The following is a 19,373-nucleotide window of genomic DNA, read 5'->3' as shown; positions in this document are numbered from 1 at the left end:
AAGGATAAATAAGGGTGGTCCGTGCATACCCACCGACAGCAATGAGAAACGAGGGACAGTTGGCAGGAAGGGGAGACGCATGGAGATGCAGGCTAAGGAGAAACGCAGGCAGCCTTGGTGTTCCAGTGCAGACCTGGCCTTGAGACCAAGTGGTTGCAAGGTTAGTGCTCACTGTCTTCTAAGGCAGGGAAGTCACATGTTCTGGAAAAATCCCTAGGAAATAGGAAAGAGCAGCATAGCAAGAGTATAGGTTTTGGGAACCAAATAGATGCGAATCCTGGTTCTTCCTCCTCTCTACAGCAGGATATTGGCTTTTCCCTCCCAGGCTGTGACAAGGATCAGATATGTCCATAAACATTTAGGACAATGTCTGGCCTATCAATGCTTAACAACTGGGACCTGCTGATGTTATTACAAATGAACTTGCTAGTCTTGAGCGCCTTCCATGCTTGCCCACTAAGCCTCCTCCCAGAATATGTCCCAAGGGTGATAGTGTATTTACTTCAGAGCTGGGTTTTTCCATTCAAAAAACTACATACTGCAATACTTTGAGGGCAGGACTTGAATTCTCACCTGCTTGGAAGGCCCGAGGCAAGTGCTGAGTTTTGCTGGCAATGGCCAGGGCTGTGAAGCTTGGCTGTGTTCCCTGACACAGGGGGCCCACTGTCCTGTAGAAGGTGCTCAGCACCCACCAACTGCCCCTGAGCATTTGAAAGGGATGGTCCATCCATAGTGTCGTTTTGGAGGGAAGTTTAAATAAAAACAAAAAATACAATGCAAATCACCATAGTCCTACAACTCAGATAAATACACTATTAATATTTTGTGAATTAATTTCTAGTTTTCCCCCCTTAGGATATACATATAAATATAGATGTTTACATATTATAGATAGGTATTTTTAAAAATTGGGTATTTTTACACAGTACTATATCAAAGTACTTTGAGATATGCTTTCCCCACTTTCTTATACGATGAAAATTTCCCTGTTAATAAATATTTTTTAAAAACATGGCTTTCTAGATTTCTATCCCCTGAACACTACAAGACTCAGGTTTCATCACTAAAAAAGCAGGTCTCACAGTCCCTCCAAGCGGTTGTGCAAGGCTTCCATGACAGTGACACATGTCTATGCCAGCAGCCTCGGAAGGCAGATACGGCTTTAGAGGAAACTCCGGCCGCCACAGGACTGATGCTGGCCACTGTTGCTCAGGCCTCACCAAGCTTTTATAGTCAGAGGTAAACAAAGTAGTGGTTACCATAGTTACACAGTTCTTGTGAGTTTCACTTGTTTTGACCATAGTTACACTTCCTGCACTTCCCTCAGCCCATTAGCTTCCCAGATAAGATCTAGGGAGTGTCACAAGGTCAAGCCTAATTATGCTAAGAGGACTGTGCTCTCTAAGCTGGGACTTGTTTGTGACTTTGCCAACAGGTCAGTCCGAGGCTTAACCCTATATCAGTTCCCCATCCCTAACCCTAAATCTAACCCTAACCCTAACCAAACCCTAGTGAGGGAATGAATTGGCAATTGGCAGAACCTGGCCCCAACCCTAACCCCAACCCCAACATGAATGGGGCCCTTTGCTTGGAGGGTCTCTTCTGGGAGCTCCCTGCCACAGGAGACGGGAATCTGGGTAATTACAGCAGAGGGAGCTCAGCTAAAGGCTGGGAGTCCATTTGGTAGACAGGAGCCAGAAGCCAGAATGCCATTGTCTGTCCCTCAGTAGGAGCTACCTTGGGATCACAGGGCCAGGGAGCAGCAGACCTCTCCTGCCTCCTGGCGCATCCACATCTTAAGATTGAAAAACCCAGGGCACTGCCCTAGCTGGTTTGGCTCGGTGGATAAGAGCGTCAGCCTGCGGTCTGAAGGTTCCTAAGTTCGATTCTGATCAAGGGCACATGCCTGGGTTTCAGGCTGGGTCCCCAGTAGGGGGCGTGCAGGAGGCAACCGATCAATGATTCTTTCATCACAGATGTTTCTATCTCTTCCTCTCCCTTCCTCTCTGAAATCAATAAAAATAAAATCAAACCACAGCAGTGGATTCTGAATGGTGTGGCTACAGAGCTCAGTCCCTGCTCAGAGCCTTCCACAGGTGCGGGATCTTTAAAACCACCTGGGTAACCAGGACATGGAAGAGGAGTGTAGAGAAGCCAGCCCGCTGGTCTGCCCCGCAGATTTCCGACTTGCCAACTCCCACAATCATAGAACAATTCTTAAAATAAACCTCTCTCTTTACAGGTGCATATATACAATGTCCTCTTGGTTGTTTCTCTGGAGAACTCTAATAGTGGGGCCATTCAACAATGCTGGGGCAGTGAGAAAGCAGCCATAGACACCAAGGGAACAAATGATGTGGCTGTGCGCCAATAAAACTTTATTCATAAAAATAGGCAGCAGGCTGGATTAAGCTCAGGTAGTGTGCTGACCTCCTGTCTCCTGACAAATAAGCATAGTATCTGGCATGGAAAAGGCACATCGAGTTATAAATGTCATTTTTTAAATTCTGTAGAACAGAAGTGAACAAATAAATGAATCACTGAGACTCGTAAGTATGCAGGTTGGCTATGACAAGCCAGCTTCAGGTTAGCAGCAGGGGCAACGGATGGGAACTTTTCCACTGCCTCTGACTTTCAGAATATCTGGCTTGAAGATACATCACCTGGCATCTCAGGGACTATACCCAAGAAAGGAAAGACACGTTGCGGAGAAAACACTATGCCCCACTTCCTCGCCAGCCTATCTCGGCGTGACAGCTTAGCCATAGGTGCAGTCTCCCAGGAACTAGCTAGAGGCAGCAAGACAGGAACTTGGGTTTATTTTACCAGAAGAAACGTCCAGAGCCACACTGCTGGGCCCAGGAGAGGCCCTGGCAGCAAAGGCCTAGAAAGGCCACGCAAAGTCGTCCATGGTGGGGAGGGTGGCACCTGTGCTGGATCCCAGCCCGTGGCCTCACTTGGAAGAGCCAGGGGAAGGCCAGGCCACGCCTGCAGAGGAGCTGCTCCAAGCTGAGCCCGAGGAGGCCACGGCACAGACCCCCGTTAACAGGTGCTGGGTCCCCGGGGCTGCCGGATCCTGGATGCGCGGGGCGGTGCAGAGGAGGCGCCTCTCACACGTACTCCCCACAGTCAGAGATGATCACCTTCTCCTTCGGCTTCCCGTCCTTGCTGCCCTGCGCCTTTGCGGGCGGAACAGAAGAGAAGAAATAGGGAGGGAGGGTGACGATTAAAGGGGCTCAGGGACACCCATCCCCCCATTCCCAGGCTGAGCAGAGCAGCCTCCTCCTCGAGCAGCTGGCTCCCTCCAGGCCACAGGGCGCCGCTCCGCTGTCCCACAGGCTGTGCACCGAGGCCTGGGCAGCACCCACCTCGATCTGCCGCAAGACATCCAGGCCTTCCGTGACCTCCCCGAACACCACGTGCTTGCCGTCCAGCCAGTCCGTCTTGTCACACGTCAGGAAGAACTGGGAGCCGTTGGTGTTCGGGCCGGAGTTGGCCATGGAGAGCAGGCCTGGGGGGGAACGAGCAGTCAGTCCTTCCACCCGGCTCCCTCAGCCAGGCCCACGCTGGGACAGACAGACCATGCGATGTCTTTCTTTCCCTCAACTGACGGCAGTGCAACGGTGAGCAGGGTTTCAATCACTTTATATGGATTTAACCCTCCATTCACTCAACAAACACTTCCTGTCTACTTTGTAACCAGACCCCTGCTGAGCCTGGGGACACGGTCCCAGCTCCGGGGGAGCTCAGTCTAGTGGAAAAGCGTCACGAAGAGAGCTGTGCCGACAGCCATGACAGAGTGAGGCCAGGGACACAGACACCTGTGCAGGGACCGGACGCAGAGGCAGCCACACAGGGACCGTGTGTGTGTGTGCATGTGCACGTGTGTGTGATGTATGCTGGTGCACGATCATGGAAGGCTCTCTGGAGGAGGGGCCATCTGAGTGTGTCTAAGAGGCCCAGGTCGGTGGGCTGAGGGCGTGCGGCAGGAGGCGCGGCAGCTGGTGCGTGGTGGCGAGAAAGCCGCTCTTCCCGCTGGGCCTCGGCACGGCGCCCTGTGGATGGACCACGTCCCACTCCACTCTCAGTGCAGAGCAGGGTGTCGCACACCTAACAGACCAGCCTGCGAATATTTTAAATATTCAAGTACTTATTGTGTGTTTCTGATGTGTCAGCCGCTTTCCAGACACAGTGGTGAAAAGAAGGCCCGCTCTAGCCAGGCGAACCCTTTCCCCTATTCACTAGCGGGGTCTCCTCCAGTCCCGACCCCTGGCCAGAACCACAGCGACATCCCATCCCGCACAGGCGTCCTGCCAGGCCCGGGCCCCTCAGCACCCCCCAATCAGGTCCCACCTGGTCCCGTGTGCTTGAGGATGAAGTTCTCGTCATCGAACTTCCTCCCGTAGATGGACTTGCCCCCGGTGCCGTTGTGGTTGGTGAAATCGCCGCCCTGGCACATGAACTGGGGGATGATGCGGTGGAAGCTGCTCCCCTTGAAGCCAAAGCCCTTCTCGTGGGTGCACAGGCAACGGAAATTCTCTGGGGTTGAGACAGGAAAAGGTGCTCAGGTTAAAACACAAGCAAACAAAACCTCCTTGTTACTAGACTGAAAACTCTATTTAAAAATTTTCACTCTGTTTTGTGATACTGACATCTTAAAGGACAACAGGGGATTCTACCAAAGAGGGAGGAGTACATGCATTCTAGCTCCACTCCACTCTAAACCGTTGGTAAAGTAATTTTTAAAAAGAAAAACCAAACAGGATCTTAGAAGAAAACAGAGGGACAAATCTTTGTGACTTTGGATTTGGCATTTGTTTCTTAAATACGACATCAAAAGCATTGATAAAAGAAAAAATATATAAATTAGACCTATTCAAAATTAAAAACTTATATGCATCAAAGGACACTCTTAAGAGTGAAAAGGCCATTCATAGAATGGGAGAAAATATCTGCAAATCCTATCTGGTAGGGGTTTAATATTCAGTATCTATAACGAATTCCTACAACTCAACAAAAGACTGGAATAGACATTTCTCCAAAGAGGATATACAAATAACCAATAAAGCACATGAAAAGATGCTCAACATTAGTCATCAGGGAAATGTAGATCAAAACCATAATGAGGTTGCTGGCCGGTGTGGCTCAGTGGTTGAACATTGGCATATGAACCAGGAGGTCATGGTTCGATTCCCGGTCAGGGCACATGTCCAGGTTGCAGGCTCAATCCCCAGTAGGGGGTGTGCATGAGGGAGCCCATCAATGATTCTCTCTCATCATTGATATTTCTATCTCTCTCTCCTTTTCCACTCCTCTCTGAAATCAATAAATATATATAAATATAAATATAAATATAAATATAAATATAAATATATAAATATATTTAAAAAACCATGAGTCCTAGCCAGTTTGCTTTAGTGGATAGAAAGTCGGCCTATGGACAGAAGGGTCCTGGGTTCAATTCCAGTCAAGGGCACGTAATCAGCTGCAGGCTCCTCCCTGGCCCAGGCCCTGGTCAGGGCGCGTGCAGGAAGCAACTAATCAATGTGTTTCTCTCACATCGATGTTTCTGTCTTTCCCTCTTTCTTCCACTCTCTCTAAAATCAATGGGAAAATATCCTCAGGTGAGGATTAAAAACAAAAACCAAAACCATAATGAGACCCCACTTTTCATCTACTAGGATGGCTGTGATAAACAAAAATAACAAATGTTGGCGAGGATGTGGGGGAACTGGAATCCTTATACACTGCTGGTGAAATGTAAATGGTGCAGCTGCTACGGAAGACAGCTTGAAGTGCCTCAAAAAGTTAAACATAATACCTTATGACCCAGCATTTCTACTCTTATGTGTATACTCAAAAGAACTGAAAACAAGGATTTAAATACGTATGTTATTATGAATGTTTATACCAGCATTATTCACAATAGCCAGAAAGTGAAAGCAATGTTCAAGTGTCCATCAGCAAATGAATGGATAAACAGAATGTGGTCTATCCACACGATGGAATATTGTTTGGTCATAAAAATGAATGAAGTATTAATCTGTGCTATGAACCAGATGACATTTGAAAATGTTATGCTCAGTAAAATAAGCCAGACATAAAGGACAACTACTATGTGATTCTATTCATATAAAATATCTCGGGTAGGCAAATGCAGAAAGAAAGTAGATTAGAGGTTTCCAGGAGCTGGGGGGTAATATACAGGAGTGATATACAGATGTATTATAGAATCGCTAACCCGAAACTTATTACATGCATGACATAACCTCAGGGTGCTATAAAAAAAGAACATTAGAAAGTTACAGAGAGAAATGAGAGAAACCAGAGGGGACAAAAGCAAAGAAAATAATTCGAGGAAATATTCCCAAGCCAAAGGATAAACAGACTGTGCTGACTGGTAAGTGTGGGATGCAGAACAATTCTCCCCAAGGATGCCCGTGCCCCAGTCGCTGGAACCTGAGATATGCTAGGGCAGAGGCACTCTGCATGGGACTGAGGTTACGGACTGTGAGATGGGAGAGCAGCCTGGTGGGCCTAATAAATCGTGATCGAAGCTTTCCCAGCTAAAGTCACGAAGAAAGAAACACCAAAAGCTCAACGTGAGGCTGATCCCCCACTGCTGGCTCTGCAGGTGGAGCAAGGGGCCGCCAGCCTCTAGAAGCCGGAACAGCCCCAGCGACAGCCCGCTGGGAAAGGGGCACCTCTGTCCTCCAGACGCAGGACACTAAATTCTGCCAACAACCTGATGTCCCTGGGAACAGCTCCTCCCCTAAGACTTCAGTAAGGAAGGCAGCAACCTGGCTGCCACCTTCATTTAGCCCAATGAGACCCACGCCGGATTCTGTAAGGCAATACTTTGGTGTTCTTGTAAGCTGCCAAGTCTGTGCTAAGTTGTTGCAGCAGCAAAAGAAACCTAATACAGTAGGACCCACAAAAAAGTCAGCATGACAGATAAAAGGAAATAATTCCGAAAACACATAGTTTCTGAGTGCAGGATAAACAGACCCTCCAAGGCGCTAGACCAGCTTTATTGAACAGTTATTCAGCACTTGGCTAGTGTAATTTAATTTAAATGGCTAGCGGCCTCCACATTGAACAGCATAGCTTTAGATAGAAAAAAGAAAAAAAGAGGTTTGTACAAAGGACCAAGCGTCAGAATGGCATTAGCCTTCTCTAGAATCCTACACCTACCTATCAATCAAGTGGGAAGGCACATTTTTTCAGACGTCAGTCTCCAAGAAGTTCCTCCCGAGTGCTTTTCTGCAGAAGCTGCAAAAGTATGTCCTCTACTGAGACAAGGGAGTGACCAAAGAAGACAACCGAGGTGGCAACATAAGAGATGACAGGAGATCCCAGGACAACAGCTGTGAGAAGGCCTGGAAAGCAGCCCGTCCAGGCTAGAGCAGCCACAAGGCTCAAGGCAGAGCTACTACGAGAAAGCGAAACTGACAGAGTATCTGATGTGTTTGAACATGATGAGCGATTTATAAAGGCAGGAGAATCTGGGACAGAATCAGGAAGAAATGCATAGAAAACTAAGCAAATGAGAAAGCAAGACAATTATGAATTCTGGGAAAAACAAAATGCTATGTATAAAAGAAGTTATCACAGTTTGATGCTTACTTACATAGTTAAAATAACCTAAGACCTAACCAAAATTATGGTAACTATACAAGGAAGACAAAGAGATAGGAAAGATGATTTTATTTTATTTTCATTTTTAAATATGTTTTCATTGATTTTAGAGAGGAAAGGAGGAGAGAGAGAAAAAAACACACACATCGATATGAGAAACATTGATAGGTTGCCTCCCATATGCGCCCTGACTGGGCTTCGAACCCACCACCTTTTGGTGTATGGGACGATGCTCCAACCAAATGAGCAACCTGGCCAGGGCTATGTTTACTTATATATATATATATTTAAAGTATTACAAAATAGTAAACCAGCACTTATAAGCTTCAAAAACGCTACTCACACTACCTGTTACTAGATTTCTGGATCCACTATTCAGGTCGGAAACAATGTCAAGGGCACCTGAACTGAGGCCCCAGAGAACCTGGGGAAGGCTCACTGCCCAGCCAGCAGCTTCCTACAGTCCCGACCGGAGCCTGCTCACCTGCCGTCATGGGAACGACGTCTGAGCGCAGGAGTATCTGGATGCGGCCGGCGGGCTTGTTCCCAATCTTGATGTCCATGTACACCTGCGGGTTCGACCGGGCCTTTTTGGCAGTGGGCTCTCCCTGGGTGGAGAAGAAACCACTGGGTTAGAGAGAACTCCCTGAGCAGGGCAGCGAGCAGTCTTCTGCATACACACCCAGAACCCAAGTGCAGGGAGCAGGCTGGAGTGAGGTGCCGACAGGGGAGGCCTGGGCCCGCTGGGGCTGCAGGAGGCAGAGGCCATGGCCAGCACGGAGCTGGACATCAGTGACAGGAGACCTCCACCCACAGGCACGTTATCTCATCACACTGGGCCTCAGACAGAGGCTTGCTTCACCCTCCCTGAAGTCACGTATAACACTGTTCTGGCCCAACACAACTCTCAACACCTTCAAACACCAGCTCCAGCCCACTCACCTTACTCCAGTTAAACAGACCCTTTTATGTAACAGCATCCCCTCCTTCTATGCTTAGTTATGTGCAGCCAAAGACCGGCTACCGAGGAAGCAAGGAGGGCAGCCCTCTGGCTTGGGCCTAAGTGCTCAGAGACAATGGAAGAGGTGGAGGGGGCCTTGCCTTATCCCCAAGTAGACAAAGCTAAGCAGAGGACACGGAGACATTTAACACAGCCATCATATCTGTTCCAAAGAGAGAAGTCAAAGAGTCATAATGTGTCTGTGGTTCAGTTTAACAAATGTACTGAAGATACTATTTCTATCATTTGCTGCTAACAGCAGCAGTAGCGGCAAATACTCACATGCTCACTTGCCACGTACAGAATACTATTCTAAATGTCTTATGTATATTAGTTCATTTAATCCTCAGAACGACCCTAGGTCGGGACCACTACTATCCCCATTTTATAGATGTGGAAACCGAGGCACACTGAAGTTCAGTCACTTGCCCAGGATCACAGAGGTGGTAAGCAGTACAACTGGAATTCAAACCTAAGCACTCACATAACCCACCCAGTCCATGCTCTTAATCACATCACCCCACCTGATATTGTTATTAACAAGATGCATAATACAAGGCCCCTATCCTCACAGTTTGCTGCTTAGAAAGAGAAAGGCAACAAGCACTTGAGTAGTCTGTACAAAAGCAGAGACATAGCAGGAAACACAAAGCCTGGCGTTACGATGTGGGGGCTGCAGTGTGGTGAGGGGAGGGGGCAGGGGCAAGAACTTGGAGAGTCCCTCTTGGCCTTTATCTCGCGGGACAGGTGATGGGGAGTCAGAAAAGTTATCAGTAGGAGTCAGATGATGGGTCTTGTGCTTTAAAAAGATCATTCTAGCCGTCTTTAGGAAAGACTGGAGGAGAGCAAGATTCTAGCCAGAAGACTAGTTAGGGGGCTACTGTGATTATCCAAATGAGATGAGAGGCTAAATCAGGATGATGGAACAATCAGGGAGGGGGATTCAAGGGAGACTTAAGAGAAAAACTAGCAGAATGTGATGATATGCTGTCTCTATTTTAAAGAGGGGTCTAGATGATCTAGGGTTATTACACTGGCTGTGAGAGCCATTCATATGCTCTGCTTTGTATCCAAATTTCTGGCCTGGGTCAACGTGTGGATGGATGGTGGCATGTTAACAAGCTTGAGAATACAGGAAGCGCAGGACAGAGAAGGGAGAGCACCGTTCCGGCAATCTGAAGCTGCCTGTGCGCTTCGCAGCACAATGTCTAAAGCTCAACACTAGAAACAGACGGGGAGTCAGCAGCACCAGGGAGGCTGCGAAAACCAGACTGGCTGCCACTATTTTGGCCAAAAGAAGAGAGCGATGCCATGAGCCAAGAAAGAAGCAACGTTCACGAGGGAGGAAAGGCCTGAGAAGCAATGATCAGAGAGAGAGGTATGCTGAGAACCAGGAGCAAGTGCCTAGGCAGGTCTCTGAGGGAGCGAGAGCCTCAGACCTGTGTAGAGGCTGCAGGGGTGGTACCACTACTGTCCCCACTCTCCTGTGTCAGGACAGGACCAGGAATACCGTGGACCTGTCGGAGGAGGAGGGCTGACCAGGAGGAGCACTCACTACTCTTCCTCACGGGGAGCAGGGGGGCCTTCCTCCTCGTCAGCTGCCAATCACAAATCAGTACCTAAACTGAGCTAAGAAGCTGACAAGTTCATTGCCCAGAGCACAAGGATGAGGCTTAAAGCCTCTCCCGTTAGTTCCCTCAACAGTGCCTTCACCGAAGTACTAGAGGTCCCTTTCATCCTCTCTACTTGTGAATATATATTTTCAAGTTTCCGTAAAACTTCAAAAGAAGGCTCCTGTGGAAGCACCGGCCTCCCCTCCAGAAGCGCGCCTTCCTCTCACCTCCTGCACTTCTGCTTTGGGGGGCTCCGACCCCTCTTCCTCTTTATTCTCTTCCAGAGTCTTCCCAGAGAATTTCTTCAACCAGTCATCATCTGACCAAACTGAAGGGAAGGAATCAAACAAATGTCACGACAGTCAAGCTCGTCCTAGCCGGTTTGGCTCAGTGGGTAGAGTGCCAGCTCATAGACTGAAGGGTCCCAGGTTCGATTCCAGTCAAGAGCACGTACCTCGGTTGCAGGCTTGATCCCTGGCCCTGATTGGGGCACATGCAACCAATGCGTCTCTCTCACATTGATGTTTCTCTCTCTGTCTCTCCCCTTCCCTTCCACTCTAAAATCAATGGAAAATATCTTCGGGAGAGGATTAACAACAACAACAAGAGATATCCCAGCTATGAGCCCACTGCGAAGTAGCTGCTTTGGTTAGCAAAGTGGAACATACCCTGTGGCCCTCTCAGCCACAGATTCTGCCTGGGGAACTCCCAAGGTAAGACAAGTTCCCACTGGGAGTGTCAGCCCTGAGGTCCAGTGCTCAGCAGGGCTAAGGGACAAAGCCATGTCAAAGGGAAAAGTGTAGTCTTGCCAGTTCTGCCCTTGGTGGAACACCCCAGGAACGAGAAAACTGGGGAAGAGAAGGGAGCAGGCAGGGTTTCTCCATAATGGCAACAATTACCCTGAGAAGCTCAAACTCTTCTTATTCCCCACAAAGGTGGCGCATGCCCTTCAGCTACTCCTGTTCACCAGAAGTGCACTCAGCACCCATTTCCAGGTAACAGGGATAAAAACGCACTAGGGCCACACTGGAGGACATGATGGGGAACCTGTGGTGGCCCCCCTCACCTGGTCTGGAAGAGCCTTCCTTAATCCTCATTGGTTTGGCCAAATTGACGCGAATCGTCCGTCCAAAGAGTTCAGATTCATTCTGAAAAGATGGAAAATTCAGCCGCTAAAACTCTGTCAGGGTGAAAGAGTCAGACAGGTTTCCATTGCTTCAGATCTTTGAGGCATGCTCCAATCTGTTCTCCCCGAGCCCCTGAGCTCCTACCAGCAAGCTCTGCACCCACCACAAAGCAGCCCTTGGGTTGCAGGGAGATGTCTCCCTGGAGCCAGCCCACATCTCCTTCCTTGCAAAGCCAGCAAAGAACTGTGCTACCAACAGTAACTCCGGGCTCAGAGTTATGAGTGTAAATGCGGTTTCCAAGTACCTGAGTTCACCTTCAAATGTCAAGATCAGCTTTGAAATGGGGAGAAATGATGTCTCTCTGATAACTGAGGAATATGTTCGGCGAACGGGTAACAGAGACCAGGAATAAAGGAGAACCTTACTATCCAAAAGATAATTGGTACCAGGAAAGGACACTTAATGTGAGTCCATTTAGAGCAGTGAAGAAAATTTTTATGGTAAAAAGTAAAGAAAAAAAGGTTTGACTCGAACTTGAATGTGATGAAACTAAAAATGAAAATAAATTTCTTATAGCTCAAATTCAGGTTTAACTATGCATGGATTTGAAGAACACATATGCAGCGGGTGCTGATTAATTTGCAGTATACTTTCCAACAAAATTCTAAACCACAGTATGATAGGACACCTTTGCACTGCATATCTGACATTAAAAGCACAGGGATCTCAAAGAGCGCACAGAAACTCAAGAACTTCATCATTTTCCCCAAGGACCTCTCCAGGACATTCAAATCATTTGCATTAGTAGCACACCCTGTCATTATCCTTATTGAATTTCTCTGATCAATTGCTAACTGGTCTAACGCTTCATGGAATCCTGCCTCTTTTGCAAAATATGCAACTTCACTGTGCAATCAGATTGCATAGTGTCTGCAATTTATTACCCTGGACATGGGGTAGTCAGTGAGAGATTGGCCAATAAGGATGATTAGTATTTATATTATTGTTAATGGGGAAGATATTTGAGTGAGGATTAATCTTATAAGTGATTAATTCACAGTGAATATTTGTATGATGACAGTTTTTACTTCCCCATGCAACCTTGTAACTTTGGAGGTTCAGCAAACCAATATATAGACAAGGAGCCCTCTGTGCCACCAAAACCAACTTCAGTAAGAGTGAAGACTCCCGGCCATACCATGTTGTCGATGGCTGCTGCAGCATCCTGTCAAGAAAGGACAAAGTACAAGTTTAGCTTCTTGTGGTGTCTAAACATGTCCTCAGTAGCAAAAATAACCCCCACAAAAAAATCACAACAGGATAAAGTCACCCCTCTAGTCCCTGCCTAGGTCGCATGTGTGTCTGACAAAGAGCGCTTCCTGGCTGACTTTGGAGCTGGTGGTGCAGCCATTTGCCACCTCGTGGAAGGCATAAGAAATAACCACCAGCGCTGGCAGGCGAGGAGGCTCAATGAGCAGGGCTGCAGGAGCTCTGCAGAGCAAGAGGGGGGACCTGGCTGGTCTGCAGTGTTAACCACAGTCTACGATTTGATTAAGTGAGGGAAGTGTTTCTTCAGACAGCACTTCTTGTCCGCTGGAAGCATCAGCATGAGGCCCAGAAACCTAACCAAAAGGAGCACAGCCCCCTCTGTAATCAGTAATAACACGAAGATGAAACAGAGGTTCACGGAATTTTCTCACCTCTGCCAACTCAAATTCAACAAAAGCAAATCCTCGGTGCTTTTCTGAAAAAAGGGAAAACAAAAACAAGTAATTACCCTTTAGGGCAAGGGGAAGATGATCACAAGGAAAGTGAAGCCAGTTACAAGCCATATCCAGACATCAGAAACTCTACCCAATCCCTATTTCAGAAGAAGAAATCTCATTCTTTAATTTTTCCTAGTTTAAACATTTCAAGCTAGATTACACATTGTTTTTTAGTGAACATAGCTCAGTAATGAACTATACTTTTAATCTTTAAAATAAGTATTCCAATTTTTCTACCAAAGACAAATTAAAGTCTTAACCTTTGCATGCAAGGCAACTAGAAAAATGAAGCCATTTACTAGTAAACTATTCATTCCAACTATATATTTTGAGCATCAACTGTACATAAAGCATGAACCGGGATAAGGACACTCATTCTTTATCCTCAGGAAAATGCTGATCTATCTAGAAAGGCCAAGCATAGCAGGGTTAATTTAATTGACCAACTAACTTTAGAGAATCAATAGAGCCTTATTGTTTTTTACAGGTAAAGATCCCAGGCCCAGAGAATTTAAAGACCTTGCTTAACAACCATGCAGAGTCGATGATAGAGCTGGGCCTAAAACTCCAATCTTAGAAATGACAAGAAAGGTAAAATAGAAAACTGAACTGTAACTGCGGTATCTATTAAAGGGAAACTTACCCAGGTGCACAGAGGCCAGGCCCCCATTGTTAGGGTGAGGATGCCCTGTTTATAGCACAACTGCCAAGAGCAGCTGTGGTGGGGTCCCCAGTAGATATTTTGAAACAACATTCAGGTCCACTTTGAGCCCATGTAGCTCAAAATCTATGTTCCTACCGGGTTACTGAAAATTGTTTTATCTCAAATCCAATAGATGGGACTCTGCAGAGTTATGTTACAGTTCACAACCACAAGCCTCAAAACATTCCTTCTGCATCAAGATCACTGCCATGCTACCCTGCTGAGGCACCCTCCAGAACTTTCCTACATACCAACCATATCATATACTGTGACAGGACTTAAAAAATTTTTTTAAAGTTATTTTCTCAGTAGGATTCTGACCATAAGAGACACTAAAAGGACTCACCTGTTTCATAATCCAGAGGAATCTGAATATCTGTGATATCTCCAAAAGGAATAAAAGCAGCATGAAGAACTTTGTCATCCACCTCCTCTGCAAGTCCACCTGCAAAGAAGCCAAGGGCCTTCTGAGCCACTGAACTTTATTCTCTTGAGAAGTCCCTGCAGCCCAGGTAGCATCCAGTCCTTTGGGTACATAAGTACTCCTCTCAACTGCTCCGTCACCCACACTTATAAATCACACTGCTCTCTTCACCCTCTTGCAGGCCCTCACCCAGTCCCAGAATTATTGCAATAGCGTCTTAATTGATTTTCCTCTCCTCCACAGAGTCAACTGGACAGATCCTGGGAATGTGCAGGTTTTAACCCATCGCTTCCCTGCTTAAACTCCTTCAAAGGTTTCCTACTGTCCTCAGGATAAAGTGCAAACTCTTCAGCAGGCTTTTCATAACTGGAGCCCTCCCCACCTCTTCAGCTGTTCCCCCTCTGCTTCCCCAACTCCCGGGGTTCCCTAAAATGACCCACTTGCTCACAAGTGTAAGGCTATTTCACACTTTTGGGCTTTTGCTCCTGCTTCTCCCTTTCAGCAAATACACTTGCCCCTATTTTGACCACCTGGCTGAAACCGGATCATCAGCGCCAGCATCACGGCATCTTGGAAGTTTGCTCTCCTCTCCAGACGGAGGGACCATTGCTCCCCGCACCCAGACCCATGCCATCGATGTCCGTCCCCACCAAAGCACCCACCAAACTGTGCTACTGAAGTTATTCTCACTTCTACCTGGCTAGTCTGAGGACCCCTTCCTTGGGGGCCTGGGTTGAGCCCCCGTTGCAAGCGAAAGTTGGTCAAATGAATGGGCGCGAGCATCTGGAGGCCCATAATATTCCTCTACCAATCCTCCGGGTCCAGGAGGTAGAGGGGTACCTGTTAGGGGTTAGCGGGCTTGGAAGGGAACCAGAAAGGTCTTGACGTCTCGGGCTAACACCTGAAGCAAAGCAGTACCGCCATAGATCCCTCCTAGACAGCTACTCGCCGCCCCCCGCGTCTGGTCCCGCGCCCAGACCCCGCCGGGTGCCCGCGCCTGCTCACCCACGTACAGCACACGCTTGGTAGTGGCCATCTTGCTCCCGCGCTCTTCCTCCGGAAGCCGGCGCCCGGCCCGCCCCCTTCCCAGGCCCCGCCCCCCGCTCGGCCCCGCCCCGCGTCTTGGCGCTCGCAGGCCCCGCCCACTCCGAGCGGCCCGGCTCCGCCCACTCCGCGCGGCCGGTGCTGCCTCCGGCTCCTGGGAAAGGTCTGGCGCCGTGGGAGGTGCCCCCGGGTGGGAGAAGCTGCGTGGTCCGGGTGCGCCGGGTGCTCAGTGCAGCTGGAAACAATCCTGGGCCCAACCCGTCCGAGTCCGCAAATAATAAACTACTACAAATACACTACGGTCCGCGGGCCACCCCTGGACAACCTGCAAGCTAGGACTGGTTTTTACATTTTCAAATACTTGAGAAAAACATTAAAACAAGAACAGCTCGTGACACATGAAAATGTATAAAATTCAATTTTCAATATCCAGAAATAAGGTTTATGGGAACACAGTCGTGCTCATTCCTAAAAGTATTGTCTGGCTGCTTTCACACTACAAGGGCAAGAGACCTATGGCCCCCACTTGGCTCTTTAGGAGAAAAGTGTGCGGACTCTTGGTATAAACGAGCTAAAAACGTAAGTCACAGATTGACATGTGGTAGAAAATTAGGGGGCCACCTGTTTTAGATAGAGCAGTGGGTTGCGACTTCCCTGAAGTCACATTTAAGCTGAAACCAGGAAAGAGGAGGAAGCAGGGGCAAGGATTTCAGGGAGAGGAGACAGCTTCTGCACACTCAGGGAACCAAAGGCCAGAACGTGGGGCACAGACATCTGGCGGGAAAGGTGGGCAGGAGCCACACCATGCAGGGCCCTGTAAGCCATGTGGAGGATTTGGGAGCCTTAAGAAGCTACCAAACATAACTGGGGGAGTTCATGGTCACATTTATGTTCTAAAATGTGCTCTCTGGAGGGAGTCAATGGGGGAGGGGGGGAAAGGGACATATGTAATACGTTCAACAATAAAGAATTATTTAAAAATGAATGAATGAATGAATGAATGAATGAATGAATGAAATGTGCTCTCTCTGACCACTGCCCAGAATGGATAGGGCTGAGCCATGAAGATCAGGAGGTAGATGCAGAAGACTAAGGAAGAATTGACGGTGGCTTTCTCCCTCCAGTCCTAACCTGATCAAAGTCAGGACAGTTCAATACCTGAATGCTACCATTCAGAATGCTAGGGGCAGAGAAGGGGCAGCAACAGTCTCTGAGCAAATTCGGTCCTCTGGGAGAGGAGTGGTGGGACTATAAAGCAACCATATAAATTCTCATATGTATATATTCAGATATATAATAAAATGCAATATGATCAGAAGGAGGAGGTGAAATGGACACCTGCTCTGTGTCAGGCCTAGTGCTAGACAACTATTCACAGACATGCAGTCCTCACAAACGTTTTCAGGTACAGATTACCATCCCATTTGACCCATCACACCCAATGAGCTTAAGTAATTTGCTCACATTAGCAAATAATGACTGAGTATTGAATGTATTTATTGAATATACCAAACTGCAATAACTGACTTCAGTGGCACAGCTCTTTTCTAAAGACTACATTATCCCTTTCAGCGGGATTCCCAAGAGTGACTGGTCCAAAGGGGATGCATATCAAAGCAGTTATCATTATTATAACCATCCTATCTCTCTCATAAAATGTTCCAGAAACATTAGATGTTTCTAGATGTCAACGTCTAGATGCTTCTTTGAGGTCAGCGATGATCTCAAGCCTAAAAGCAGGTTCCTGAGGCTATAGAAAAGATTTTTTTAAAAATCCATTAATTTTTGGAAATTCCGTCTTTAGAGACTGTTAGGTAGGTGAAACGAGTGGGGGAGTGGGACACATGGGCTTCTGAAGGGAGCAGTTAGACATCATGATCACACTTAGTACAATTTGTATCTATTTTTTAAAAATCCCCTTCTCTCCTACTAGAGAAAGCATTTTGAGAGCAGAGACCTTGTCAGTTTACCACTGTAGCTCCAGCCCGCGCTGCACAATTCCTTGGCATTTAGTGGAGTGTTAATATCTGATGAATGAAGCAGAGAAAAGCTTCTTTCAAATAACGTTGAAATGGAAAACTCTATTAATAGCACATTGGGTGCCTGATCCTCCTTTGCAGAGGCTGAATCACAGGACGTGGGCTGCCATCACGGGAGGTGCATTTATGTGGGGAGCAGCCCAAGGAGCATGAGCAGGTGCTAAGTGCTGCAAGCAGTGGAAATCCCTAAAGACAAGAACAAGCCAAATTAAAGCCCATCACTCAGCAACCACAGTCTCCAGGAGTCCTCCTTCCTTTGGCTCAGTGGTTATACCCTGGAGACTGTTGGAGGAACGAGAAGGTAAGACATTCTCTCTGCTAGCCAGGGACACTTTGCTTCACTGGTGACAGGAGAAACTGATGTCCAGGTCTGCCAGAGCCTAGAGCCTGTGGCCACTTTTCCTGCCGTCCACTATCTTATCACAGCACTGGATTCACCAAGGACCTAGACTCCAGTCCTAGCTATGGCAGGTTCCAAATTCTCAGACAGTGGTTCTGAACTTGAGCAGGCATCAGAATCATCCAGGGGGCTTATTAAAACACAGATTTCTGGCCTCCACTCCCAGAGTTGTTGATTTAGTAGGTCCAGGGTGGAACTGGGAACTAGGGACACTGAAGCTGCTGGCTGGGGAGGCACACTTTAGGAACCACTTTTTCCAAGGAAGGTTAGGACCTATCAGTATAGCCAGGACAGTGTTGCTCAGTGGTTGAGCATCAACCCATGAACCAGGAGGTCACGGTTCAATTCCATGTCAGGGCACATGCCTGGGTCACCAGCTCGATTGCCAGTAGAGGGGCGTGCAGGAGGCAGCCAATCAATGATTCTCTCTCATCATTGGTATTTCTATCTCTCCCTTCCTGTTTGAAATAAATTAAAAAAAAAACATTTAAAAAATCTTTTAAAAAAAAGGAACAGGTCAGTATAAGCAATCTATTATGGGTACAAACAATAAAGAGGTGTGTTGTCTGTAAAAAATGTCCAAGCAACAGTAAGACAACTAGAAAATCGATCATATTATATCATCATCATCATGCACAGGCAACCCTGAACAATGTGAATTACAAAATGCTCTTCCTGGAAGAAACTTTCAATGGTCTAAGTTGAAATAAGTCCTGTGACTACTCTGGAAAATGGTTCAAATTAGCAGATTTTTATCACTTAGGCTTTATAAACATTGCATTCTCTATAAAAGCTAATTTTGGACTCTATTTATGCAGTCAGTCCCCAACACCCTTAGACTCAGCTACATCAAATATTTGGAGAGGAAGTTCTTGGTGGTTCAGAATGGTTAGAGCTCCTTCAAACTCAGTTTGGGCACAATTTGTGTTTAACCCTTCTGTTACTACAGATTCCTGCATTTAAACAGCATATATATATTTAAAGCATATGTGATTTTTCCTATGTATGTAATTTTCCTTTTCGAAGTTATCTTTTTATTTTTGCAGTGAGGTTTTATTTATTTTTTTATTTTTTTATAGAGAGCAGTGAGGTTTTAATATATTTTTATTTATTTCAGAGAGGAAGGGAGAGGGAGAGAGATAGAAACATCAATGAGAATCATTGATCGGCTGCCCCCTGCACGCCCCCTACTGGGGATTGAGTCCACAGCCCAGGGCATGTGTCCAGACCAGGAATCAAACCATGACCTCCTGTTCATAGGTCAATGCTCAACCACTGAGCCACACTGGCTGGGCAAGAAGTGACATCTTTTTTTTTTTTTAATGTATTTTATTGTTTGTTTGTTTTTTTTACAGAGAGGAAGGGAGAGGGATAGAGAGTTAGAAACATTGATGAGAGAGAAACATCGATCAGCTGCCTCCTGCACACCTCCTACTGGGGACGTGCCCTCAACCAAGGTACATGGAATCGAACCCGGGACCCCTCAGTCCCCAGGCCGACGCTCTATCCACTGAGCCAAACCCGTCAGGGCAAGAAGTGACATCTTTATGACAGTGAGTATTCCCATGTATAAGCATGTTATGCCTCTCCATTTATTCTTTAATATTCTTTTTATATTT

At 47.1% G+C, this 19,373-nt stretch overlaps 1 protein-coding gene across 6 annotated transcripts; it reads right to left on the bottom strand.

Moving 5' to 3' along the window:
- Positions 1–2,350: 2,350 nt before the first annotated feature.
- Positions 2,351–15,486, bottom strand: PPIE (peptidylprolyl isomerase E). 6 transcript variants are annotated; one of them, XM_036350035.1, is made up of 10 exons: positions 15,277–15,486; positions 14,194–14,292; positions 13,079–13,122; positions 12,480–12,603; positions 11,318–11,399; positions 10,479–10,579; positions 8,123–8,246; positions 4,354–4,539; positions 3,369–3,511; positions 2,351–3,179 (listed from the first exon to the last, which is right to left on the bottom strand). In XM_036350035.1, exons 2-10 carry the CDS (start codon positions 14,269–14,271, stop codon positions 3,111–3,113), a joined length of 951 nt encoding a protein of 316 aa, XP_036205928.1. In that variant the 5' UTR covers positions 14,272–14,292; positions 15,277–15,486; the 3' UTR covers positions 2,351–3,110. The 6 variants fall into 6 exon arrangements, with proteins under 6 accessions (XP_036205928.1, XP_036205931.1, XP_036205929.1 ...); XM_036350038.1 differs by having other exon boundaries at positions 12,577–12,603; positions 15,277–15,381; XM_036350036.1 differs by having other exon boundaries at positions 15,285–15,345.
- Between the last annotated feature and the right edge of the window lie 3,887 nt (positions 15,487–19,373).

The sequence above is a fragment of the Myotis myotis genome, unplaced genomic scaffold (assembly GCF_014108235.1).
Source record: "Myotis myotis isolate mMyoMyo1 unplaced genomic scaffold, mMyoMyo1.p scaffold_m19_p_2, whole genome shotgun sequence".
NCBI lineage: Eukaryota > Metazoa > Chordata > Mammalia > Chiroptera > Vespertilionidae > Myotis > Myotis myotis.
This window is presented reverse-complemented; position numbering and strand designations above follow the sequence as displayed.